Source organism: Mustelus asterias, chromosome 1, assembly GCF_964213995.1.
Source record: "Mustelus asterias chromosome 1, sMusAst1.hap1.1, whole genome shotgun sequence".
NCBI classification, from domain to species: domain Eukaryota; kingdom Metazoa; phylum Chordata; class Chondrichthyes; order Carcharhiniformes; family Triakidae; genus Mustelus; species Mustelus asterias.
The window spans coordinates 105,929,297-105,952,860 of NC_135801.1; the positions used below are offsets into that span (position 1 = coordinate 105,929,297).

At 40.3% G+C, this 23,564-nt stretch overlaps 1 protein-coding gene across 6 annotated transcripts in view; it reads right to left on the reverse strand.

Moving 5' to 3' along the window:
* The window catches only part of pds5a (PDS5 cohesin associated factor A), a 226,653-nt gene that overhangs the window by 92,970 nt on the left and 110,119 nt on the right, over positions 1–23,564 (reverse strand). For all 6 annotated transcript variants that reach the window (XM_078216356.1, XM_078216398.1, XM_078216375.1 and 3 more), the window contains exons 9-12: positions 20,386–20,501; positions 15,097–15,191; positions 13,134–13,279; positions 7,881–8,032 (exon numbers count right to left, since the gene is read on the reverse strand). In XM_078216356.1, coding sequence (XP_078072482.1) covers positions 7,881–8,032; positions 13,134–13,279; positions 15,097–15,191; positions 20,386–20,501 — 509 coding nt within the window. The remainder of the gene's footprint in view (positions 1–7,880; positions 8,033–13,133; positions 13,280–15,096; positions 15,192–20,385; positions 20,502–23,564) is intronic.

Sequence of the window (23,564 nt, forward strand, 5' to 3'; positions counted from 1 at the left end):
ACCAGGTACACGGTACCTACTCTTGCAACTCGGCCAACGTTGTCTACCTGATACACTGCAGGAAAGGATGTCCCGAGGCATGGTACATTGGGGAGACCATGCAGACGCTATGACAACGGATGAATGAACACCGCTCGACAATCACCTGGCAAGACTGTTCTCTTCCTGTTGGGGAACACTTCAGCGCTCAGGGGCATTCGGCCTCTGGTCTCCGGGTAAGCGTTCTCCAAGGCAGCCTTCACAACACACGACAATGCAGAGTTGCTGAGCAGAGACTGATAGCCAAGTTCCGCACACATGAGGACGGCTTCAACCGGGATCTTGAGTTCATGTCACTCTATCTGTAACCCCCACGACTTGCCTGGGCTTGCAAAATCTCACTAACTGTCCTGTCTGGAGACAATACACATCTCTTTAACCTGTGCTTAACGCTTTCTCCACTCACATTGTCTGTACCTTTAAGACTTGATTACCTGTAAAGACTCGCATTCCAACCATTATTTTGTAAATTGAGTTTGTGTCTTTATATGCCGTTTGTGAACAGAACTCCCACTTACCTGACGAAGGAGCAGCGTTCCGAAAGCTAGTGGCTTTTGCTACCAAATAAACCTGTTGGACTTTAACCTGGTGTTGTGAGACTTCTTACTGTGTTTACCCGAGTCCAAAGCCGGCATCTCCACATCATTGCTTCAACTGTACAGGGCATTGGTGAGACAGTAACCAGAGTGATGTGCACAATATTGGTTTCTTTACTTAAGAAGGTATATATTTGTACTGGAAGCAGTTTAGAGAAGATTCACTTCACTTATTGTTGCGATGAACAGGATTATGATGAAAGGTTGAGTAGGTTGGGCCCATACTCAGTGGAATTTAGAAGAAGATGGGGTGATCTATTGGAAGCATACACGGTTCAGAGGGGACTCAACAGGGTAGATACCGACAAGATGTTTCCTCTTGTGGGGGAATCCATAACTGGGAGCCACAGCATTCTGCAGCATATCTCCACTTAACTAATATTCTGCTTTTCTGACCTTCCTACTAAAATGGACCTCACATTTTCTCATATTATGCTTCAACTGACATGTCAGATATGCTGCATGTTTAAAAATAAGGGGTCTCCCATTTAAGATGGAGATGCGGAAGAATTTCTTCTGAGGGTTGTTAGTCTTTGGAATTTTCTTCCACAGACAGCACTGCAAGTTGGGTTATTGAATACATTCAAGCCACAGTTAAGCAGATTTTTGATAGACAAGAGAATCAAAAGTTGTGGGAGGCAGATAGGAAAATTGCAGTTAAGGCCATAATCCCATCAGCCATCCCATTATTTAATGGCAGAGCAGGCTCGATGGGCGGAATGCCTTAATGGCTTACTCCTGCTCCTATTTCTTATGATCTATGATTTTAGGAACAATACAGAGATGCCTTTAGAAATTTTGATTATTCCAGTGCCAGTTCTCCCCTCATGCCTGTATAAATGGGCTTTGTTGAAGTTTAAAACTCTTGTTTGTGATTGGACTATGTTGCTTTCTAATATGGAAGCAAACTAGCCAAGGAAGAGAATAGCTAAAGTAAATGTTGGTCCCTGAGATGCAGAGACGAGAGAATCATCATAAGAGATGTGGAAGTGGCAGAGACTTGAACAAATTATGAAAACAGAGAAACTAAGTCTGCTGGTCATCGAGATAGTGACTGTGGGCCTTAAACTTAAGACTATTATCTGAAAAATTATGGGAGAGTTTCGAAAACGTTATTCTTGTGTAAAGGGTCATTTGACCCCATCAGAAATTGTGAAAGAAGCAGATTCATTAATAGTTTTTAAAAGAGAAAGTGGACATATTGTTGAAAAAGAATGTGCCTGCAGCAAGTAGAAAATGAGACAATCAGGATAAATGGGTCATTTTCAGGTCAGCAACTGTAAATTGTGGAGTGCCACAAGCCTCAGTGCTGGGGCCTAAACTATTTACAATCGACATTAATGACTTGGATGAAGGAACACTGCAGTGTAGCTAAAATTGCCGATGGTACAAAGACGGAGGAAAGCAAATCGTGAGGAGCATACAAAGTGTGTAAAGCAATGTAGATAGTTTTAAGTGAGTGGAAAGAAATTGGCAGATGGAGTATAATGTGAGCTTGTTCACTTTGGCAGGAAGAACAGAAAATAAATTACTACTTAAATGGAGAGAAATGGAGAGATACTGTAGTACGGAGGGATCTGGGTGTCCTTGTACACAAATCACAAAAAGTTAACAAGTAGTTAAAATAAAAACAAATCATTGCGGATGCTGGAATCTGAAACCAAAAGAGAAAATGCTGGAAAATCTTAGCAGGTCTGGCAGCACCTGTAAGGAGAGAAAAGAGCTGACGTTTTGAGTCCAGATGACCCTTTGTCAAAGCTAAAAGGCATAGAAAGTGGGCGATATTTATCGTAGGGTGAAAGAATGAAAGATGAGTCATAGCCACAGAAGCAAGGAGAAAGGCTGCCAACGGAGAGAATTAAAAAGGTGTGAATGGCCAAATGGCAGAGAAGCTGAAATCAGAGGGTAAACTGTGACAGATGAAGATGTTGGGGGATGGGAGGGATAGGTGGGAGAAAGGTAAAATTGAGAAAAAAGGGGGGGGAAAGGGGAAGTCAAGGGGAGAAAAGGTAAGGAAAGGGGGATAAAATGGGGGAAAGAGTAGGGGGGGGAAAGAAAAATAAAGACAGACAATAAAGAAATACAAAGGTAGAGAACAGTTAAAAATTAAATAAAATGAAAACAAGTAATTGTCCTTTAATGTGACCTGAATGGAGTATAAAAGTAGGGAGGTCTTGCTCCAGCTGTACAAAGCATTGGTGAGATTACACCAGGAGAACTGTTAACAGGCTTGGTCTCCTTACTTGAGGATATACTTGTATTGGAAGGAAGGGAAGGTTCACTATATTGATTCCTGGGATGAAGGGTCTGTTGTATGAGGAAATGTTAGACAGCTTGGGCCTATACTCATTGGAGTTTAGAAGTGATCTTATTGAACATAGAGGGCTTGACAAGGTCGAGGCTGAGAGAACCTTTCCTCTCGTGAGGGAGTCAAGAACTAAGGAGCTCAGTTTAAAGATAAGGGGTCTCCAATTTAATATGGAGATGAGGAAGAATTTCCCTTCTCAGAGGGTGATGAGAGCAGAGAAGACTGGGTCAATGATCATGAAATTCAAGGGCTGAGTTAAACAGCTGTTTGATCAACCAAGAAATTAATGATTATGGAGGGCCAGCAGGAAAATATGGAGTTACGGTCATAATCACATCAGCCATCATCTTATTGAATGATGGAGCAGGCAAAATGAGCCAAATGGCCAATACCCGCTCTGATTTCTTGTGATCTTCTGAGTAACACACATCTCAGAATCTGTTAAAAGTGAGGAAATCTCCTCCTTTTAAATGTCAAAATTTTTACAAATCTCTCAACCACACTGAATTTGGGAATGTAATCAATGGAAATTGATTTTAAAAAACAACCTGTATCTATAATCGGAATTGTCTTTGATAAGAAAGCAATGGAAATTAAGTTGTCTCTACTGATTTACCATCCAAAATATTACCTGAATTTATTAGTGAAAAAGTATTCGAAATAATTTATTACAACGAATTTTGTGTTTTTATGAAGAAATCAGAAGCACATCATCACATCCTCAGGACATCCCAAAGCATTTCACAGCCAATGAACTGCTTTTGGAGTGTAGTCAATTGATAAACATAGAAGCCATTTTGCTCACAGCAAGGGCCTATAAACACAAGAACATATTCACTGAGAGCATAACTGTGGGGGAGTCTCAGCCAGTCATTAACATCTGCGGCCTTTTCAGCAGCTTTGGTCCGCCAATGCCCTACATTAAAACGGGGAGTATTTTGACAAATGTTCCTCCAGCAATCATATGGAGTGACTGGGAAAAGGGGGATGTGAAGGCTGCATGGGCCAAATAGGAACATTTTGGAAATTTTCTTTACTCAAATTGGCACTTGAAATCAGTTAAAATTTCACACTGAGCTTGTACCAATCTAAGCTGGAGCAGAATTCACAGCTAAACAGAGAAGAATCAGCTGATGGGGCGCCAACAGGATCCAGGATCAGGAGAATGAATGAAGGACATCTTAGACTATATCAGGAAATTCAAATGGCAGAAGGGAAAGAACTAATAGCTACATCTGGTCTGAATTCAGGTATTGGGACCTCTGGAATAATCAAAACTGAGGCCCAATTAACATGCCTTTAACATTACCTATCTGTGCATAATAGCAAGAGTAGCCACTTAAAAAGGCAGGCTGGTCCATAATTTAACCTTTCATCCAAGCAGCAGCACCTCTAACAATGAGGTGAGATTGCTCCAATTCATGAAAAATCTATTAGTTGCAGGCTTGACTTTGAACAACTGTGCCTTGCTGCCTGCATTTGCTTGTTCAACTTAGCAGGGCCAGAACCAATTAATATCTGCACGAAGAGATATGCTTGTGCTGTTGGGGAGGATATAAACTGATTTGGCAGGGGGGGGTGGGAACCACAGAGGGTATTCAGATAGGAGAAGAACAAAATTGGTAATGGTAGGAAGGAAAATAGTGAGTGAAATTGGAAGACAGTGGAAACAAAGGCTAGCATCAAATAGGATCAAAATACACAAAAAAAAGAGTTAAAGCGGCAGAATTAATGCACAGAGCATTCACCATAAGGTAGATGAATTGATGACATAGATAGAAGCAAACAGATATGACCTAATTGCCATTACAGAGACATGTCTGCAAGGTGATCAAGGCTGGGAACTGACTGGTCAAAGATATTTAACATTTGGGAAGGATAGGCAAAAAGGAACAGGAAGTGGTTATACATTTAATAAGAATGAGATCAGTCCATTAGTAAGAGAGGATCTTAGATCGGAAGATCAAGATGTAGAATCAGTTTGGGTGGAGGTAAGAAATGGCAAGGGACAGCAAACATATCTAGGAGTTGTTTATAGACCACTAAACAATAGTGGTACTGCAGAGCGTGGTATAAATCAGGAAACGAGAGCTTCTTCTAACAGGGTTAACACAGCAATCATGAGAGATGTTGATCTACAAATAGACTGGCAAACCAAATTAGCATCAATGCTATGGAAGACAAATTCCTGGAAATGTATATATACGTGATGTGGAGATGCAGGCGTTGGACTGGGGTAAACACAGTAAGTAGTCTCACAACACCAGGTTAAAGTCCAACAGGTTTATTTGGTAGCAAAAGCCACTAGCTTTCGGAGCGCTGCTCCTTCGTCAGGTAAGTGGGAGTTCTGTTCACAAACAGTTTAGCTGTTTGTGAACAGAACTCCCACTTACCTGACGAAGGAGCAGCGCTCCGAAAGCTAGTGGCTTTTGCTACCAAATAAACCTGTTGGACTTTAACCTGGTGTTGTGAGACTTCTTACAATGTATATATACAACATGGGGGAGCAATGGATGTCGGGACCAAATCTAACATTTGATTTTTGTTTTTATTGTAATATTTCCAAGTTTGATGATGATACTAAACTAGGTGGGAATGTGAGTTGTGATGAGGATGCAAAGAGATTTCAATAGGATTTAGACAGGCGAAATGAATGGGCAAGAACTTGGTAGATGGATATAATGCCAGAAAATATGAACTTATCCACTTTGGTAGGAAATGAGGTCAGCCATTTAGGACTGAGATAAGGAAGAATTTCTTCACTCAGAGGGTGGTAAATCTTTGGGGTTCATCTGTGGAGGATCAGTCATGGATTATGTTCAAGAATGGGCTTGATAGATTTCTAGACAGTAAAGACATCAAGGGATAAGGGGGTAATACTGGAAAGTGGTGTTAAGGAAGTTCAGCCATGATCTAATTGAATGGCAGAGCAGGTTAGAGGGACCTACTCATCCTCCTATTTCTTACATTCCATTGCCCTGACCCCTGTCTTCACTTATATGTGGTCTTGAAATACAAAAGATTAATTTAGAAATCCACCATGGCCTCTCAAATTCTGCTCCTTAATCACTCTCTTTTGCCTTATATAGCCTCTTTAAAATCCAATTTGACTATGCCTTTCCACTCATTTCAATCCTTCTCAATATCTGATTCTGTGCATATAGGCTAGATTTTGTTTTGCTCCACTGGTGGGGAAGGAGGGGTATGTAAAATTCTACACATCATCTTCCTGCTGCCAACCCACGCACCCCTAACCTTTCTGAAATTTTAGAGGGTGGTCAAGTTGTCTGGCGGCCCGTGACTCTTGCGCCAATTAATGCCTGTAAGTGGCCAAATATAGGCCTCATTCCATCCTCCCTGGTATTTAACACAGCGGCAGAAGGGAAGCCCAACAACTTCAGATAGTACCAGGGTCCTACTTTTCCAGACCCCTAGGCACACCAGAGGCCCCCCTGCAACCCCCCGAACGTCATGCCCCCCTCCTTGATACCAAGGCTACATTGACCGAGTATGGCATTAGGGGGCCTAACAAAACTGAAGTCAATGGGAATCAGGGTTGAAAATTCTCTATTGGTTGCAATCATACCAAGCACAAAAGAAGATGGCAGTGCTAGTTTGTGATCAGTCATTTCAGCTCCAGGACATCAATGCAGTAATTCCTCAGGGTAGCATGCTAGGCCTAACCCCCTTCAGCTGATTCGTCAATGATCTTTCCTCCATCATAAAGTCAGAAGTGGGAATATGCGGTGATGACTGCACAATGCTCAGTACTATTTGCAACTCCTCAGGTACTGAAACCATCCATGTCAATCTGGAGGAAGACCTGGAGAGCATGCAAGCTTGGGCTGATAAGTGGCAAGTTACATTCGTGCCACCAAAGTGCCAGACAATGACCACCCCAACAACAGAGAATCCAACCCATTGCCCCTTGACATTCAATGACATTACCATCGCTGAATCCCCTAAAATCAATATCTTGGTGGTTACCAATGACCAGAAAATGAACTCAGCCATATAAATACTGTGACTACAAGAACAGGTCAGAGGCTGGGAATTCTGCAGAGTGTGACTCACCTCCTAACTTCTTTAAGCCTCTCCACCATCTACAAGGCACAAGTCAGCAATGTGAAGGAATACTCTCCACCTGCCCAAATGGGTGCAGCTCTAACTACATTGAAGAAGTTCAACACCATTCAAGGCAAAGCAGTCCGTTCAATCGGCATCCCACCCACTCCCTTCAACATCAACACCCTCAACCACCGTACAGTGGCAGTAGTGTACACCATCTACAAGATGCACTGCAGCCACTCATCAAGGCTCATTCAACAGTACCTTCCAAACCTGTGACCTCTACCACCTAGAAGGACAATGGTAGCAGATGCAGTTCCTCTCCAAGTCGCACACCATCCTGACTTAGAACTATATTATCTCTCCTTCACTGTCACTTGGTCAAATTCCTAGAACTCCGTGCTAACAGCATGGTGGGTGTACTGACAACATATGGACTGCAACAGTTCAAGGAGAAGCCTGACCATCTTCCCAAGGGCAGCCAAGGATAGTCACCAGGAATGCTGGCCCATCCAGTGACAATCATGCCCCATGAAATTTTTCCCCCAAATACTACTTTAAAAAACTAATCCAGACAGAAGTTCTTATTTCTAATCCAAGCAAGTAATTAAAGGAGTTGGGAGTGGGGGACAAAAGTGAATATGAAACAGACTTAAGTCCTACGGCATAGGTCAAAATGCTGAGCTAGGAAACACTGGTCAAATAACAATGTACAACAATCCAAGTCTTGTTGCAAAGTCATGTCTTCAATTACAATACAGTTATATAACAACCCTTTTTCTAAATTATATACATTTTGAAATCAACCATGATCCCATAGCTGTTGCACACTTTTTATTTTGCAATTCAAAATGTGCAACTCAACCTACTTGTCATCAATGCTGTTCTGGTAATAGATATGCAGGAGTTTGTCCTTGATCCAGTTCACTTTTTGAGCAGCCTCTTTCCCAGCCTCAGCATGAAGACAGTACTTTTTGTATAGCTGGGCCAAGCCCATCATTGCTTCTTTCCGCACTCGCCACTTAAAATACAAAAGATAAATGAAAGCCATCAGTCAGATAAAAACATATTTCTGTTGTACTCATGACCTTATCCCCCTAATTTACACCAACATACCCTTTCAGTTGGCTCTGTTGGATAAGTGACTGCACTGCCAAGTCCATGGGTGTCTTTATATTGACAGCCAGAAAATATATGCAGCCTGGTGAAGACATCCCTACCACTGTTCCCTATCTGTGCGGAATGGTTGAGCTTTGTAGGAGCAGAACAACTAAGCCTATCCATCTTCTCTCTGGAGATAAATCTGTGGTACACTTACAGTCTGATCTAGTTCTACTATTGTAATCAAACCGCCACACAGAGATTAACTAGTTGTTCAAAAGAAGGGACTATTGTTTGTTTGAGATTGGCATTGGTGTTTTGTGGTCTTGTGCCCTCTTCTTCCCTGCACACAGACATAGCAGAAATACAACTCAGTTCCTTTGAGAAAGCTAGCCTCACAATCAGGATTACATGCAATGAAATGTTAAGTACCAAATCAGAGAGGGGGAGAGAATAAATGGCAGTTCAAATACACTTAATAAAACAGCAAGACCATTCTGCAGGTTGGCCAATATAGTATTTCCTCGTTTCTTGACTAGGCAATACTTTCTCATAGTTGTATTGAGGCAAAGTGAGATTGCCAAGAATCATCATCCTCATTTGTTGAGCCTGTGCGTGCAAACGGAAAGCAAGTTTACAAAGAAACGGTGATAAGCTGTCGAACTCACCACTAGCAGCAGCAATAAAATGCTTATTTTAAGCTATCAGAAATTTATATATATATTTGTATATATACCATGGGGTTAGTATTCATGAACAGAATAAGGCTGAGATATTTCATTAAATGTTTGGCTCAGCTAAATATTAAATGAAAGTGCAGATCATAATATATCCTCCAAAATAGAAATCTCACCAATACGTATATATTGAACCAGTTTAAGAATGCACAAAACCACAAGTCAAAATGGCTTAGGTCAACTGAAAACTAATCGACTCACTCACAAATTTAGATTTTCTGGTGTCATACCTACCCCTCATGTCCACTCATTATCCTCTGCAGAAAATTTTCCATAGATTGCAATAGCTGAGACAACATATTTTACTAAACTTACCAGTCCCTAAGATCAAAATTTTCAAATAAAAGGCAGCTGTATTATGCCACCCAAAAAGTTCAATTCCAAATTCTGAAGTCAACAACTGTTTTTTCACAATTAGCTGTAACAGCAGATGATATAAAACACTGGAGGATAAAGATTTAAAATGGAATCCATTTGGATAAACTCAATGATAGCAAGAGGTCAGTTATGTTATTCAATGATCCAAAGAAAATTGCATGAAAGATTGAAAATGAGGATCTTGACAATTAATTTGAGAGATTTTAGTTATCCAAAAATGGAACACAACTTTTGTTTCGAGAAGGTGTTCAGAGTTGCTTTCTCAATCAATATATTGCCTTTTCCTAGATTACAATAATGACTACACTTCAAAAGTACTTCATATTGGCTATAAAATACTTTTTGATGTCCTGAGGTCATGAAAGATGTTATATTATTACAATACTTTTTCTTTTTACTGCAACCAGAGAGAAGGCATTACTTGACTTGGCTCTCGAGTAATAACATGAGTAAAATAGTTGACATAAAACCAGGGGATATCAGGAGCAAATGCCACAATGTAATTAGCATTCCTTTCTCAATTCTCATATTGAATCGAACTCATGATACTCAATTGGGAAAACAAAGGATACCTTGCCTACAGTGCTAGCCACACACTTGCGATAACAGGCCTAGCCAAGATGGATCTTTTATATCAACCTGTGAGGGCAGTCAGAGTTCCAACTTTAGCACCTTGTTTGAAGTTGGAAACATGTCACTAGAAAAAAAAAGTGGAAAGTCGTCCTTGAGGCGGTCACCAGTCTGCTTAAGCCAAGAACTCATCTGGAGCACCTACATTCAAAAACTGAGTCAAAGTCAATGACTATGGCAGAGCAAAACCTTTACTTTCAGGCCAGCATTTGTTGCCACCCCAATTCCCCTTGAACTCAATGGCCATTTCAATCTGTGAAACTACCTGACAAAAAGCTCCATTAATTTACATCAAAATGTAGAATCTCGCTTTATAGATTGCAGCAGAAAAAGCTATCAGGGAAAATCCTCTTAAGGGCATTGCTATATAATGGTTTAATATGCCGGAGCTTTGGGAGGAGTAAGGAAGGAAATAAATGTTCTCATTGCTATTGAGGTCAGTAGTCCACTGTCTTTTCTTCATAGATGTCAATCCATTCATTTTTATGAGCGAATAAATGAGTAGGAATTCAATTTCTGACGAATCAAGACTACATTTTAGTCATTGAATAGAAGCAAACCAATGATGCTTCATATGAACTAGAAGTGGGCCATTCTCCCATTCAAGCCAACTCCACCATTCATTAAGATCATGGCTGATCTGATCGTAACCTCAACTCCACATTTCCATCTACTCCCTATCACCTTTCAACCCCTTTCTCATCAAGAATTAACCCAGCTCTGCTTTTAAAATATTCAGACTCTGCTTCCACTGCCTTTTGAATAAGTGTTCCAAAGATTCTCAACCCTCAAAGAGAAATTTTTTTTCATGTGTCTTAAATGGGTGATGCTATATTTTAAAACAGTGACCTCTAATACTAGATTCTCCCACAAGTGGAAACATCCTCTTCACATAAACCATGTCAAGACCCCTCAGGATCTTATAAATGTTTCAATCAAGTCATCTCTTACTCTTCTAAACTCAAGCAGATACAAGCCTAGCCTGTCTGACCTTTCCTCAGAAGACAAAGGTAAACCGTCTCTGAATTGCTTCCAACACATGTACCTCTTTCTTTAATAAAGGAAACCTATACTGCACACAGTACTCCAGATGTTGTCCAATGTCCTTTTGTACTGAAGCAGAACCTCCATTCTTTTGTATTCAATTCCTCTCGTAATAAATAACATTCTATTAGCTTTCCTAATCACTTGCTGTACCTACATACTAATCTTTTGTAATTTATGCACTTGGATACCCAAATCCCGCTGCATCTCAGAGCTCTGCAAACTCTCACCATTTAGATAACATGCTTCATTTTTGATTTTTCCTGCCAAAATGGGCAATTTTATATTTTGCCACATTATACTCCATTTGCCAGATCTTTGCCCACATACTTAACCTACCCATATTTTTTGTGGCCTCCTTCTGTCTTCTTCACATTTTACTTTCCTATCTATCTTTGTGTTATCAGAAAATTTAGCAACCATAACTTCAATCCCTTCATCCACGTCATTAAAAAAATAATTTATGGGATGTGGGTATTGCTGGCTAGACCAACATTTATTGCTCTTCCTTAGTTGCCCTGAGACAGTAGTGGTGTTGAGTTGCCTACTTGAACCACTGCAGTCCCTGAAGTGTCAGTACATCCACAGTGCTGTTAGGGAGGGGGTTCCAGGATTTTGACTGAGCAGTCAAGATGGTGAATGACTTAGAGGGGAACCTCCTGGTGGTGCTGTCTGAAGGATCTACTGCTCGTCTTATCAGATTGTAATAGTCATGGGCTTGGAAGGTGCTGCCTAAGGAACCTTGGCAAGTTCCTGCAGTGTTTCTTGTAGAATCTACACACGGTTCCCACTGTTCATCAGTGGTAGAGGGATTGAATATTTGTGCAAGGGGTAGCAATGTAGCAAGCAAGCGGACTGCCTTGTCCTGGATAGTATCAAGCATCTTGAGTGTTGCTGGAGCTGCACTCATTCAGACAAGTGGAGAGTTTTCCATTACATTCCTGGCTTGCACCTTGTAGATGGTGGATAGGCTTTGGGGAGTCAGGAGATGCATTACCCACTGCAGGATTCCTAGCTTTTGACCTGCTCTGGTGGTCACAGTATTAATATGGCAGGTCCAGTTCAGTTTCTGGTCAATGGTTATTCCCAGGATGTTGATGGTGGGGATTCAGCGATGGTAATGCCACAAAGTCGAGGGGCAATGGTCAGATCTTGTCTTGTTGGAAATTGTCATTGCCCGACAATTGTGTGGTGTGAATGTTACTTTCCAATTGTCAGCCCGAGCCTGGATATTATCTAGGTCTTGCTGCATTTGGACATGGACTGCTTCAAATGTAACAAGTTGATACCCCAGCACTCATCCTTGTGTCATACCACTTATTACAATCTGTTCTATTTTTCCAAAGAGATAAAATGTACATGGTGGCAAAGGGATCGGATTTTAAAATATACCATGAACAAGTTTACACAAAACCCCAAAAGAAAACTTTAAAAACATGGTCATTTTTGATTTGTTCATCCCCACATGAATTCACTTATGAGTTGGCAATTTACTTCCAGGTTTGCACAACAAAGACATATCCAAGATTAATCTGGTCAAGTAAGTCAGGTTTTAAATCTACCATTTCCAAAGTAAACATCGCAAAAAGGATAAATTATGTTAACTTGTTAATAAAAACAGAGTAGGTAGAAAAGAACACACTATTGTTCAAGTAAATAAACAGGACAAGAGAATAGGAAAATAGACAACAGTAAAGGAAGAAGATTTTTATCCTGATATTCCAGTGTTGAATAGTTTAGACTTATCACCGTAATAAAGTTATTCCTGCTGTTTGACTGAACTTGTAATGATTTTTATTTCAGTTTTATAGGTATTGAACAAGAAACAAACGAGCCAGTCACTTTACCTGCTCATAGATCAGAGTTAAGATACTTCTAAATGTATCAATTCAAAATCTCACAAATGCAGGGAAGTTTCTGATTCTTCTAAAACCCCAAGCCCGATGTAATGATTTTGAGAAATCTGTGATTGATATGTATGGGTTATGAGAGTTGTTGCTTCTGGAGCACAACATATTTGAACGATAATTTTATTTTCCAGTGTGGTTACTGCCATGAATTGTCCACCACAAAAATATTGCAAATAAAACACTTAAGGCTTGGGTACCACAGGGTGGCAGTGTCGCAGTTTTTCATTAATTTAGATTTAACACTATTAAGTCTTTGTTTTAAAGTGAACAGCTTATTGTTGTAAAGCAAAGAAATGGAACCTTATCAAATTCAAAACCTTACCCTTTTGTCCAGTGTTCTCTCCCTCACAAACCCCAGCAGTTGATCATTTACTAGTGATAGATCTTTCTTTCCTGCTGTTATTATCGTAACAATGACATCATGCCGGATGGCCTCTTCTGGGTCATGTGATCGGACCTTCAAGTAGTCTATTTAAAAAAAACATTTAAAATACACAATTCCTGATTCAGGATTACTACAAATACTTTTAGACAGAAACATGCACTGGAGTGAACAATTCAGCTACCGTGTCTGAAGGTCATAACCTTTTGCAAAATAGCTAAAAAGTCAATAGAACTGGTTACTGCTATTTTTTTCAATTAGAAAGTCAGCAATGCTTTCATATGCAACTTGCTGTGTGTATATTGAAATGGTAGAGTTTTCATATAGTTATAGGCCCAAGTTCAATGTAAAATGGTAATGACCGTAATAACTTATTTTTGCAAACTGAATTCAACGGTCTGGATTTTGAAGTCAGTGGTAAAACAACTTCCTAATGTAGTTTTCCCCTTTCCAGAGACAACTTAAATCTGCTGCAAAGTCAAAGCGATCTCTGGACTTGCAACAACACAAATGTCAGCAAGCAGGTAACCTGCCAATTGCACTGAAGTATTTACACATAGCAAACCATGCAATTGGAAACATTTTAAACTTCATCTGGAATTCCACAGTATTTTCCACATCTCCAGAAGCTGCTTTCAGTTTCATTGGAGTAGTGATGGCAAACCGCTGAAGAATTTTGCCATTGTCAACACAGCAAAACACTGACCATTACCTGCCTACTTTTAAGAGAAAAGCATTGCAGAACACAAAAGCTGTGCTGGAATTTACTGTCTAAGCAAGGTAAAGAACAGAAATGTCAATGAACCATACAATCAGCTATCATGTTAAACTCTGGCACCAGACATGACATACCAAGGCCAACAGACCCTGTGAATTTCACTGTACTAACATCTGTGGATTTTTGCCAGTTGCTCCACAGATTAATCAAGTCACAGCATCAGAGTGTCATACTTTTAAGGATCATATCTTTCATCCAATACTCCAGACTCCTCCATCACCAAATTTGGATCGGTCCTGCCACATCAGTAGGGCAGATCCACTCGAGGTGGTAGAACAGTGGCATACAGTCAGGAGGGAATGGCCCTATGAGACCTCAACATTGATACCAGACCACAAATTTTCATGGCATCAGGTCACACAAAGACAAGAAAATCACTTAGCTGCACAAATTAGCAAAATTGCAATTGACATAAAACCAGATCATGACATAGAAATTCATAAAAGTTAGTGTGGAATTTGGCCAACCAGTCTGTATCTGCATTTAACCCCCTATTATGCAGATAGTGCTAATTTCCTTTATCCATCAGGTTCTGATGTTCCTTCAACCGCCTATCCAATGCAGCCTTGAACATTGATATACAAGTCTTCAAGTAGTCTATTTTTTTTTTAAAACTTATTTTTAAAATGCACAATTCCTGATTCAGGATTACTACAAACACTTTTAGACAGAAACATGCACTGGAGTGAACTATGTCTGAAGGTCATAACCTTTTTCAAAATAGCTAAAGTCAACAGAACTAGTTACTCCTGCGTTTTCAATTAGAAAGTCAGCAATGCTTTCATATGCAATTTGCTGTGTGTATATTGAAATGGTAGAGTTTTTGTGAGTTTAACACGATAACTGATTGTACGGTTCATTGACATTTCTGTTCTTAACCTTGCTTAGTCAGTAAATTCCAGCACAGGTTTTATATTCTGCAATGCTTTCCTCTGTTAAAAGTGGCAGTTAATGGTTAGTGTTTTGCTGTGTTGACAATGGCAAAATTCTTCAGCAGTTTGCCATCACTACTCCAGTGAAACCAATAGCAACTTTTGGAGGTGTACAAAATATTGTGGAAAATACAGGCCTCAACTGTGAGCACCAGGAGCAAATTTTGCATAACTCTGAAGGTTAACATCTCACCTGCAAGATCTTTGGCTAAATCCGGATGATTCATCAAACAATGACTTGCAAACTTCACACATTCTAGCCTCACAGGAACATGTATGTCGTTAAATCTATATCAAAAAACATATTTTCGATATTTGTGTAAATATGTTTATACATACAACTCATTTCCTTGTTTACACAAAATAATTTATAGAAAAATGAATGAAGAGCCAAATTATGACTTGTTCACTGAATGAACCATATAATAACACAGGTGCTAAAAAAACAAGATGTATGTTTATTATTGACTACATCATTGACTCAATGACACATACAATGGAATGCATTGCTATCAAATGACTCAAGAAAGGCATACCAAGGATAGCAACCGTCAACTAATTTGACACCATCCAACAGCCATTTTTGATGCTCTAGATTCAGAAAAGGGCACTGGGGAATGATTCTGCTTGGACACTATTGGGAATCAGATGGCTAATTGTGACAAAGATTTTGCCACTATCGGAAATGATTTTTCAACAACTTGTATTTATCGAACACCTTCAAAACAACGAAACATCCCAAGCCATTTCAAAGGAGCTTTATAAAACAAAGTATTTTGCCAGGTCACGTAAATCAATGTTAAGTCAGATGGTAAAAATGGTTGGACAAAGATCAGTTTTAAGGTGCATCTTAAAGGAAGAAAATGAGGTAGGAGAGGCAAGGAGGTTTTGGGAGGGAATTCCAGAGCCCATGTCCTAGGCGACTAAAGGCAGCCACCAATGATGCAGCCATTAAAGCTAGGGATGCACAAGAGGCCAGAACTGAAGGAGCGCGGGTACCATGGAGAGTTGTGTGCTGGAAGAGATTACAAAAATCGGAAGGGATGAGGCCATGGAGGAGCTGAAAACAAGGACAGGAATTTTAAAATCAAGAGATTGCTTGACCGAGAGCCAGTGTAGGTCAGTAGGAAAAAGATGATAGGGGAATAGGACTTGCAGCAAGTTAAAACACGGTAAATTTTGGATTACCTCAGATCTGCAGAGTGTGAAATGCGCAAGACCAGACAGGCATGCATTGGAACAGTATAGTCCATAGTTAACAAAGGCACAAATGAGGTGATTTTAATATCAGATTAACTGAAGAGGGCAAAGTCAAATGATATTAGAGGCAGAAATAGACAGTTTTAGTAATGGCATAAATGAGAGGTGGTAGCTCATATCATAGTCAAATGTGACACCAAGGTTCCAAAAGACTGGCTGAATCTTGGATTGTTGCCAGGAAGAGGAATGGCATCGGTAGCAAGCAAACAGAGTTTGGAATGGGGGCCAAAAGCAATGGCTTCAGTCTTCCCAATATTCAATTGGAGGAAATTTCTGCTGATCCAGTACTGAATGTCGGATAAGCAATTTGACAATTTAGCAACAGCAGAGGAGTTGAGAGAGATGGTCATGACGTAGAGCCAGTTGCCATCAGCATTTGCTGGAAATCTAACGCTTTGCCTTTGAATGACATTGCCAAGCAGCAACATTTACATGAGAAACAGGACTGGGTCAACAATAGATCCTGGGGCACATCAGAGGTAATGGTGGGGGAACAGGAAGAGAAGCTATTGTAAGTGATGCTTTGGCTACAACTAGATAGATGAGAATGGAACCTGGTGAGAACCTTTCCAACCAGCTGGACGATATTGGAGGGGCGTTAGAGGAGGATGGTGTGTCCAATTATGTCAAAGGCTGCAGACAGATTACAAAGGGCAAGAAGGGAAAGTTTACATTTGTCAGTCACACAGAATCACATTTGTGACTTTGCTAAGAGCTGTTTCAGCACTCTGGCACGAGCAGAAACCTGATTGAAGAGATTCAAACATAGTTCCGGGAAAGACTCAGAGGACTCTGGGGGCACTTATCCAAAGTTCCCTGAGGGTGGCAGGACAGGTTGATAAAGTAGCTAAGGCAGCATCTGGGACACCTGCCTTTATCAGTTGTGGCAAAGATTATAAGAGCAGGGAGGTTATGTTGGAGCTCTACAAAACTTTGGTTGGGCCACAGCTGGAGTATTGTGTGCAGTTCTGGTCACCTCACCAAAGGAACAAAGTAATTGTACTGGAGAGGGTACAGAGGAGATTCACCACAATGCCGCCTGGGTTGGAGCATTTGAGCTCCGGAGAGAGGCTGGAGAGATTCGGGGTATTTTCTTTGGAGCAGAGAAGGCTGTGGGTGTGTGTGTGTGTGTGTGTGTGTGTGTGTGTGTGTGTTCATAATTTTCAAGTAAGGGGCAGGAGATTCAGATGGGATCTGAGAAAACACGTTTTCACCCAGTGGGTGGCGGGAGTCTGGAATGCATTGCCTGGGAGGGTGGTTGAGGTAGTAACCTCATCTTTAAAAAGTACATGGGTGAGCATGGAAAGGTCATAACATTCAAGGCTATGGGCCAAGTGCTGGATAGTGGAATTAGTGTAGATTTAGTGTAGTTTTGTCAGTGCAGACTCGTTGGGCTGAAAGGCCCCTTTTGTACAGTTGTGACTCAATGACTCTTAGAAAGGAACAGATTTTGGAGGCAACATCATGTTCAAGGTTTCTGGAGAGGAAAGGGAGGTTGGAGATGGGTCACTTATGTTTAAGGGCGGTGGGGTCAAGTTTGGTCTTTTGAGGAGAGGGGTGATGACAGCATATTTAAAGAACAGGGAAAACACCTGGAGAGAGAACACTGGTTACAATATCAACTAACTTGGGAGCCTTTGGTGATCAGTAATTTAGTGGGAATAGAATCGAGGGAACAGGAAATGGAGGTCACAGACAAGCTAAGTTCGGGAAAGATAGGAGAAAAAAAATTGCAAATTCAGGAATGGGACACAGGGGAGTGTTAAAGGAAGTTTGGTCAGGTGGATATGTGAAAGAGAGGGATGCAGCAAAGGCAACTGTTCAGCTGTCTTGATCTCAGTAACACAGAAACCTATGAGCTCCTCTTCTTGTTGGACGTGAGGTTAAAGGAGATGGGGACAGGAGGTTTCTGAGTTGCTTTGTTGTACAGAAAAGAAGCAGGGGGTTATCTTTGCATTCTAGGCTCATCCTGGAGTACTGAGCAGTTTTAGCAGGAGAGAGGGGGATCCGAGAGTGTTTAGGTGGCCCATCCAGATATGACAGTGGATGTCTAATGTTAATAAGGGTGTCATATGCTTTTTTCCAAGTCTGTATCCCTTGCATTTAAAGGAGCAAAGTTGAAGATCATACCAGGATTAACGGCCTTGGTGAGTGAGAGTTATTGTTTTATTGGGTACTGGGACATCAGAGGTGGAGGTGAGGGTGCAGTTGAGTAAATCAATAGCTGCACAAATGTTGTGGCAAAGAGAGGGTCAAAGGTTAGATAGTTGGAACGCTTCTCCTGAATCTTATTTGCACATCACTGATTGCAAAATCTGCCATGATCTTGTGCAATCAGGTATGACACCAAGACTATACAAACTAAATTTTCACTGCACTAAAATTCCTAACAATCAAAAATATGGATCTTTCACGAAAAAATAGCCTTTTTAATCACATGGTTAACCCCTACCTGTGAACATATTTAGCACCATTCCAAAATAGTCAGTTTTCCTATAATCACTGTGAATAGTCTCACCTTATACTCAAAGATCACGAACCTGGAACATTAAGTCTGTTTCTCCCTCCACAGATATTATCAGACCTGAGTATTTCCAGCATTTGCTATTACTTCTGCATTACTTAAAAATGCTGGAAATCTTTTAGGCCAGGCAGTATCTGTGGAGGAAACAATTAGCTTGATTATTTGGTTGTGGACTCTAAATCCTAACTGTAAGGTGGTACAGATGAGCTGCATTTGAAAAGGAGGGAAGGGAAGGGAAACATAAACACCAGGCATCTTATGTTTGTATGTGGTAAGCATGAAATAATTCTCTGGCATGAGGCAATAACAAGCATAATGATAAAAATCAAAAGAAATAAAGAAATTTGCCAGACAAAAAGAATGTGTGAATAGCTGAGAAGATGGTGAAAACTGTAGCATTTTGATTTGATTTATTATTGTCACATGTATTAATATACAGTGAAAAGTATTGCTTCTGGCGCGCTATATAGACAAAGCATACCGTTCAGAGAGAAGGAAACGAGAGAGTGCAGAATGTAATGTTACAGTCATAGCCAGGGTGTAGAGAAAGATCAATTTAATGTAAGGCAAGTCCATTCAAAAGTCTGATGGCGGCAGGAAAAAGCTTTTCTTTAGTCGATTGGTACGTGACGTCAGACATTTGTATCTTTTTCCCGACAGAAGAAGGTGGAAGAGAGAATGTCCAGGGTGTGTGGGGTCTTTAATTATGCTGGCTGTTTTGCCAAGGCAGCAGGAAGTTAGACAGAGTCAATGGTTGGGAGGCTGGTTTGCGTGATGGATTGGACTGCATTCACGACCTTTTGTAGTTCCTTGGGCAAAGCAGGAGACATATCAAGCTGTGATGCAACCAGAAAGAATGCTTTCTATGGTGCATCTGTAAAAGTTGGAGAGAGTCGTAGCTGACATGCCAAATTTTCTTAGTCTTCTGAGAAAGTAGAGGTATTGGTGGGCTTTCTTAACTATAGCGTTGGCATGGGTGGACCAGGACAGGTTGATTTGGAAACCTAAAAACTTGAAGCTTTCAACCAGTTCTACTTCGTCCCCGTTGATGAAGACAGGGGCATGTTCTCCACTACACTTCCTGAATTCTGTGACAATCTCCTCCGTTCTGTTGACATTGAGGGAGAGATTATTGTCGTTTCACCAGTTCACCAAATTCTCTATCTCATTTTTTAAATTCCGACCCACTATGGTGGTGTCATCAGCAAACTTGAAAATTGAGTTGGATGGGACTATTCAGCTATGAACCATTTCAGCTATGAAGAGAAGCTAGTTAGGCTGAGGTTGTTTTTGTAAAGCAGAGAAGGCTGATGAGGGATCCGATTGAAGTGTACAAAATTATGAAGGATGTAAATATAGTAGATAGGAAGTAACTTTTCTTCTTAGTAGAAAGGTCAATAACCAGAGGACATACACTGAAAGAAAGAAGCAGGGGAATGAGGAAAGATTTCTTCACCCAGAGGACGGTGGGAATTTGGAACTCACTTCCTAGAAGGGTTGGAGCAGGAACCCTCACAACATTCAAGAAACATTTAGATAAGCACTTGAAAGGTCTTTTGAAGTGTGATCACTGTTGGAATGCACAAAAACAGCGCATTGCGCATAGCAAGCTCCCAAAACCATATTTAGCTTCCAACAACAAATTATGCATAAAACAAATACCACATCTCGTCATTAACTAATTAAAGTGTATCTTACCGTCCCAGGAAACACTGCCACAGAGGACGATTTTGTGTTGCGAGTTCCGAATCCTTTGCACCAAATAGCTTAGCCAAAAGTCGAACAACAGCCAATCGCTCTTCTCCATCATTACTCTGGGAAAACAAACTGGCATGAGTGCAATACTCAAAGATGACTAGTTTTCTGAGAACTAAAGTAGTGACTTACACAAAGTGTCAAACCCATTAAGTTTCATTCACAATGTATGGTTGAAATTAGAAAAATCTAAACTGTAGTTAACATAAAAAATGAACAGTAATTCAATTTAATCATACATTAAGCTATCTTCTGAACCAACTGAAGCTTTTACAAACAGATATAAGGGAGGTAACAGAAGGTCAGTGAAATATGGTATTGTTCTCATGGCCAGGTTGCTCTCAGATTTGAATCACAATTCACTGACTATACACACTCAATAATGAGGTGTAGTATTTTTTTAAAATACTAAATACCATCATTACCACACTGACCTCAAGAATAATCTATTTTCACATCAGTGGCCATCTCGTAAGACAGCATCTTTATCATAATTAACTGTAAACACAATGCATTTTCTATCTGTCACAGCAAACATACATCACATTTCACAGAACAAGGGAACTGTCCAAGAACACAATACTTCAGCCAACATATCTGCAGCCTCTTAAAATGATTTCTGTATGAACTCGTCCATGTATTTACTTGATATCATACAAGCTTTAAGAATGGCATTATCTAACATCTACATCCATATAAACATCAATTTACCATGTGCAGCGGCTCTGGAGAGTGCTAATAAACTAACATAAATTTAAAGTCTTGCATATGTCATGCACTTTAGCTACACATTACCTTCATTTCCTGTCTCTCAATCATTGAGCAATGTGTCAACGTTTTATCATTTTGTTGATTACATCAAAGTTAAATAGCAACAAGTCAGAACAGGAGATGAGCAACGCCTGAATCAAAATTAAAGTAAGCAGCGAGAAAACTGAGAAGCTCCCAATGACTTATGAAAAAAGCCAATTGTAAATGGGGAGTTGAATAGCTATCAATGTACTAAAAAGTGAACCAATATAATCACTTAAATGAAACAACAGCCTTATCTACTCAGGAGCCAAAATTTCTTGTGTGCAAAGTAAGATTTCAAGCAAATTTATAAAAATACATATTTCAGAATAACACGATTAAATTTGCTCTGTGAATTGTATTTTGTTTTTCAATGCCTTCCTTAAAGTGTTTCACTTCATAGACTCAGTCCACTCAAAAACCTGGATTTCAATTGTATATTCTGCCTCAAAAACAAATTGGAAAGTTTTCAATCAAAACTGCATATGCAGCTTCCAGAAATTTCCATCATCCAGAATGTTTACTGAACTGAATTAGTGTGGCTTTTATAATGTGTGGATTGGAGAATTTTCTTTTTAAAAAAGTGGGCTCATGAAATAGGAGCTTTTTCCTTAACCAGTCTTGTTAAAATATTAATAATTCCCAACTAAACAAGAACATACTTTTGGTTGAAAGGTTTTCAGTTTGTTTCTCCCAAGTAATTTATGTCCATTTTGAAGTGATTGGTGTTCACTTATAAAATCTTTGCTTTTTGAACCTTTTTGGGGCTTTTACAAAAGATGATCTGGGTTAACTTGCAAGTTACTTCTTGACAACAGATTTTTGATTGCCCATGGAAACCTATACAAAACTTATCAATAGTGCATCAAATGCTTTGACAAAAATGCCACAGCAGAATTATCTGATGATGGATGAAGCAGGGTGTGATGATGCCTACAAGCATAAAACGGGCTTAAAGTATGCTGAAGAGTCAGGATGCAAAAGGAGTGCATTGGGTGGGTTCAGTGGAGATAAACGGAGTGAAAGGTATCAAGCTAAGTTTGGGTCTCAGGCTCCTGCCCCCTACCAGATGTTGGAACCTGCTCCATTGAATATTGAGATAATTGAGCAAAACAATACCGAATTGTTAACTCAGTATAGACAAATACATGGCATACATTCCACACCTCTTCCAGCTAAATGTTAAGTCTCTTAAATACTGTTTTATATACAACAACAGCTGAAGCACAAACCAACAGAATCATAGTAAATTGCACAAAATACAGTTGCTGCCCACAGCAACTAAACACATTGGCCGGAATTTTCCAGCCGTTCATGCCAGCAGGATCCTCCGGTCCCACTGCAGTGAACAGAGATTTGGCTGAGCGCCAAATTGTCTGTTCTGGCTTGCAGTGACGGCAGGGTGTGAATTTCTGCAAAATTATGGCCTTAAATTCTAACAACACGGATGTTAGCAAAGACAATTGAGAAAATAAGAGACTTGGCCAAAGCAGATCAACAGATTAATCAAGTCATTTAACTTGTGACAAAGCAACCATCTGGGTGAGAATGATACCTCTGATTGAAGAGATAGGACAATGGAAAATTTGCATGCCCACATAATCGCTGAGATTTTGCAGTCATAATCACAGACAAATTGCCAATGATCGTTATCTTTACTCTATGAATCTGACAGCGGCATTTAACATCCACACATATGCATTTAGTTTTTTTTAGTTATTTATTAGTTTCACAAGTAGGCTTACATTGACACTGCAATGAAGTTATTGTGAAAATCCCCAAGTCGCCACACTCCAGCGCCTGTTTGGGTACATTAAGGGCGAATTTAGCATGGCCAATGCACCTAACCAGCACGTCTTTCGGACTGTGGGAGGAATCCGAAGCACCAGAGGAAACCCACACAGACACGGGAGAATGTGCAGACTCCACACAGACAGTGGCCCAAGCCAGGAATCAAGCCCAGGTCCCTGGTGCTATGACACAGCAGTGCTAACCACTGCGCCGCCCTGTGCCGCATTTAAAAACAGAAATCCAGACGGTGCTGTCACCGATTCTCTGCTCTTCCACAGCTTGTGTTGTTGAAGTCCTCGCAAATACAAACATTAGAAATTACTTGAAATGACATGAACATCCGAATAAATGGTCTCTGTTTTGAGAAAGACAGAGATGTGGAGAGTGTTTTTCCTCTCGAGGGCTATTAGTATGCAGAATTCCCTCCCCCAGAAAATGGCGGAGTTTGCGTCATTGAATATTTTCAACGCAGTTTAGATAGATTTTTGACAGCCAAGGAAGTTAAGGGGGGTGGAGGGGTAAGAGACAAAAATGGAGCT